The 4,071-nt window shown below is 36.7% G+C and overlaps 1 protein-coding gene across 1 annotated transcript; it reads right to left on the reverse strand.

Moving 5' to 3' along the window:
* Positions 839 to 3,794, reverse strand: LOC110432496. The gene is made up of 8 exons (XM_021453010.1): positions 3,756 to 3,794; positions 3,587 to 3,679; positions 3,417 to 3,518; positions 2,572 to 2,997; positions 2,354 to 2,482; positions 2,166 to 2,261; positions 1,321 to 1,512; positions 839 to 1,068 (listed from the first exon to the last, which is right to left on the reverse strand). The coding sequence occupies exons 4-8, from the start codon at positions 2,824 to 2,826 to the stop codon at positions 1,054 to 1,056; spliced, it is 687 nt and encodes a 228-aa protein (XP_021308685.1). The 5' UTR covers positions 2,827 to 2,997; positions 3,417 to 3,518; positions 3,587 to 3,679; positions 3,756 to 3,794; the 3' UTR covers positions 839 to 1,053.

The raw sequence follows: 4,071 nt of genomic DNA on the forward strand, positions 1-4,071 counted from the left end.
CTATGACCATGATCTTGTGACTAGATTGATATAAAGCAACAAATGATAATAATGACTTTTTAACAACTTGAGGATTTATTCGTAAGTGATAACCGGGATGAAAGTGCAACCATGAGGGCTATAATGGCTCTGGCTTTAGTCAAGTATGAGTAACTTTTCTAGCTTGTTATTAGAGGTTACCCGTGTGGCGCAAATGGGGGATAGCAAACCGTGGATCCCCTGCGGGGTAGAATCACATGGAATGACTACCGAAACCAAGCGGCCCTAACTTGTTGGACGAACCTTTGAAAGACTTCATAGTGATCCCTGCCGACCTACCTTGGTAGTGGGTTACGAGGCTGATCACCTCAGGCGAAAGGGTAAACATGACTCATGGGTAAAGATGTACAACCTCTGCAGAGTGTTAAAAACTGGTATACTAGCCGTGCTCACGGTCACGAGCGGCCTTGGGAATTCTTACATTAAGGGTGATGAATCTTGTTGTGTAAATATGCTCATGATTATTGTTTAATGCTCTATATTATTTATGTCACATTGATCATGAGATTGTGGAATCTATACAATCTAGTTGTTATACTTGCGGAGTTCGTCTTGGACTCACTCTTGCTATCTCCCCCACACCTCAAGAGAAGTATTGGGCTTGTGATCAACCAGTCAGTTGGATCCTATAGAGTGAAGTTAACACCCGAAGTTTGGAGTTATATTCCGTGGTTTGCTGGCTAAGGTTGTTTCTGATTTTCTATGTACGCTATGTAATTTATGCGTTGTCCTTTGATATTACCCCTTATTTGTAGCTATATGTGAGGTTTGTCTTCTAAAACTCACATATGGTGCATATCTGATTTTGTCTTTAAAATCGGGTGTTACAATAAGGAAGTCAAAGGCCTTCCTACTTAAAAGAAGATAATTGCAAAGTTCAAACTGCATTACAAACCACTAACTTATGTTACAAAAAGGCAATCATAAACAAAAATACATGTCTCTTAGCATAGGTGAACATGACATCTTTCTCGTTGCACAATATTTGATTCAATTCAGCTTGCCAAGACTCCCTCAAGGTTGATTGTCCTAAAAAGTCAAATTGACATTCATTAGTAATATATAGTTGATCACACAGTGGAACCAAAAATAGACAGCTCATAGCCCATGCAAAAGAAAGGTTGTTCTGTACCAGATAAATGAAAGTAGAGAATAGATATTTCATCTTCCATATTATATCATACAGAAATATACATGTATAAGTGGACAAAGTTGATGTCAATAATCTGGACAACAACTTAAGATGACACTTGATTCATGTATAAGATTTCCAGCTCATACCTTTCCTCCTTTCTTTCTTGTATCTCGCTTTTTATTTGCAGCACTATTCCTCAATGTTTGTGATGTAATAAATCTCACTGACTCACTACTGCCTTTGTCATTTGTGAAAAGTGATCTGTTGGCATTGCTGCGAGTTAGGCGACAAGGTGGGATTCTCATTTGTTTGGTTAATAATACACTGTCTGCTACAGTCTGCAAAAACCAGAAGATTTGAAGGAGCAATCACCAGTTTAGCATTTCTATGAATCTGTTCAACTATAGGTATACATGCAGTAGTGAAGTAAATAAATCATAACTAGAGATTTACAAGTCCAAATGACATGCAACAAGACATTCTGGAAATCTTATGGAATTGCCTACATTTCATCTTCAATCATACAAACATTATTCTCAAGTTTAACAGGTAGAAATTACATAAGTACAAAAATCTATCATGTCAAGACAGAGAGCAACCAAACGTATCACCTAACTTTGCACAGTTGTGGTATGCAAACCAATTACCATGAACTTTTAGAAGCAGATAGATACATGAATTGTGTACAACTTTTGTATTGACATGTTTTTTAGAGAATCAAATTAACATGGTGAATTTTGCAAAGTTTTTAAAATTGTCTCGAAATACAATCAAAACCAGACAACAAACTTATTAAGCATGTAACTCATAAACCATCAGACCTAGGAACATGAAAATTTATCACAACCAAGATAAGATAATTATCTACAACTTTGGTATTTATTAAAACCATAGAAAACATCATTTCCACCTCAAAAATAATTGCACAATCAAAACTGCATATGCTGCCCAAACAGTAGAGGTACAAACATAGACAAAAAACTGATATTACCTGTTGCACATCTTCTGGTCCTTGGCTGGGGGTGGGAACAACCGTAGGTCCATTAGAAGGTTCATTATGTGTGGCCAGGGTAGTTTCCGTACCAGCCTTCATATTGAAAAAAAAAGATGCACACATGACCTCAAGATTAAATGTATGTATCCATTACATTGCAGGTTCCATTTATCAAAAAATAATACCTGTGCCAAATCTGCAACTTCATTTTCACTAACTTTATTATAAATACTAGTAGTAGTATTGGTAGTGAATTCTTCAGGCTGAGGGGCTGTTTCTTCAGGCTGAGGGGCTGTAGTGGTTGGTGTAGCATTCTTGCATTTGCGTTATAAGGAGAAACATTAGCACTGAAGCATTGTTAAAATACATGATATTGCTTATAGTTGTGAATTAGAATTATTACCAAAGGCGGTGCTTGATTGTGTTGTTTGATTAGCGAAAAAAACTCTTGCCTTAGTTCTTCTCTAATCTTGTTGCTTGTACTCTCCAGTTGTTGTTCTAGCTGCTGAATTTTTTCCTTGTCTTTCTCCCTCTCTGTGGCTTCAACGGAAAGCTGTTCTTTTAACTTCTGTACCTCAGCTTGCATCTTAGTATTCTTCTGTTGGGCTGCTGCTACTAATGCAGCTGCACGAGCTTGCTCTTCAATTCGTTCATTCATCAGTTGGCTTCGGGTCGGATACTTTGCCAAGTATCCATGTCCAGGACCTTTCCTGCTCTTGCATCCAGTGGTTTCCTTGTAGGTTTCACGAAGAATGTGCCTTTCTTGTTCCTTTGAAATCACAGAAGCGTCCAACTCAATTCTCTCTACAATTTTAGAGAAGGTGCTTTCCTAAAAGTAAGAAGACAGTTAGTGTTTTTAGCTTTAGCAAGTAGCAATAGCTGTTGCAGTTCAAGTAAAATAAGAATTAGGTAAAATGGATACTTTGGAAATTGAACTATATCAATTAGATTCATGTACTACTTACTTCCTCTAAACATCGAAGTCCATGTTCATCATGGAAATATGTTTGCTTAGCAAAGCATGTTGAGAGCTAAAAAGCAATGGACAGTTGAGCACTAGCATTTTAAAGAATTATTTCACATTCAAGAGATAACGAACACAAGGACAAAGAGAGGACTAAACACAAGTTTGAGGATAGATAACTATATCATTCACGTAATATATTTACAGCAGAAAAAAACTTGTTCAGATAACTCATGAGTTAACTATATGACATGTAGAGTAGTAACGAACAAAGTAGTACTTACATATATTTCCTTAGCAGCATCAGAAGACCATCGACCTTCCTTGCTGCGTGTACTCCTCCAAAGTGCCAAATCATCTGGCTCATCACCAGTCTCTAGGTTTCTCTGATATGAGAAAATTGAATAATGTAACTGTTTAGGTAAAAAAATAAGATTAGGTAAGATATCCTTACCTGCTCATAACTAACTTGTGAAAAAGGTTTTGATCCTGTAAGATGTAGTGTCTGTTGATGCTGAGAATTGCTAGAGTTTGTGTTGCTTATTCGCTAATATAAACAAAGATATGTTAGTTGCACTAAAAAAATACAGAAAATAATGACATATATGTCAGACGTCTGGAACCTGAAATTTGTCACTTCCAAAATATAACACCAAGTAGTGTCACTCGACAATGTCCAAATCTTCTGGCTTATGTCTCATTCTTTGATGGTAACTATTGTATGCCTTGTATGTGGAACTCAATTGAGCTCGCCATCCTCTGTAACGCACCTTTGCAATCTTCCATATCCTAGCCTTCTCAACATCATTATTTTCAATGTTCCACCTAACCTTCTCATGACCAACAAATTGTGAACAATTTAGATATTAGAAAAAATTAATTTAGCATATGCGGGAGGAAGACTGTAACATACCATTATATCTCGTGCTATTTTATCTT

Source organism: Sorghum bicolor, chromosome 2, assembly GCF_000003195.3.
Source record: "Sorghum bicolor cultivar BTx623 chromosome 2, Sorghum_bicolor_NCBIv3, whole genome shotgun sequence".
Lineage (NCBI taxonomy): Eukaryota > Viridiplantae > Streptophyta > Magnoliopsida > Poales > Poaceae > Sorghum > Sorghum bicolor.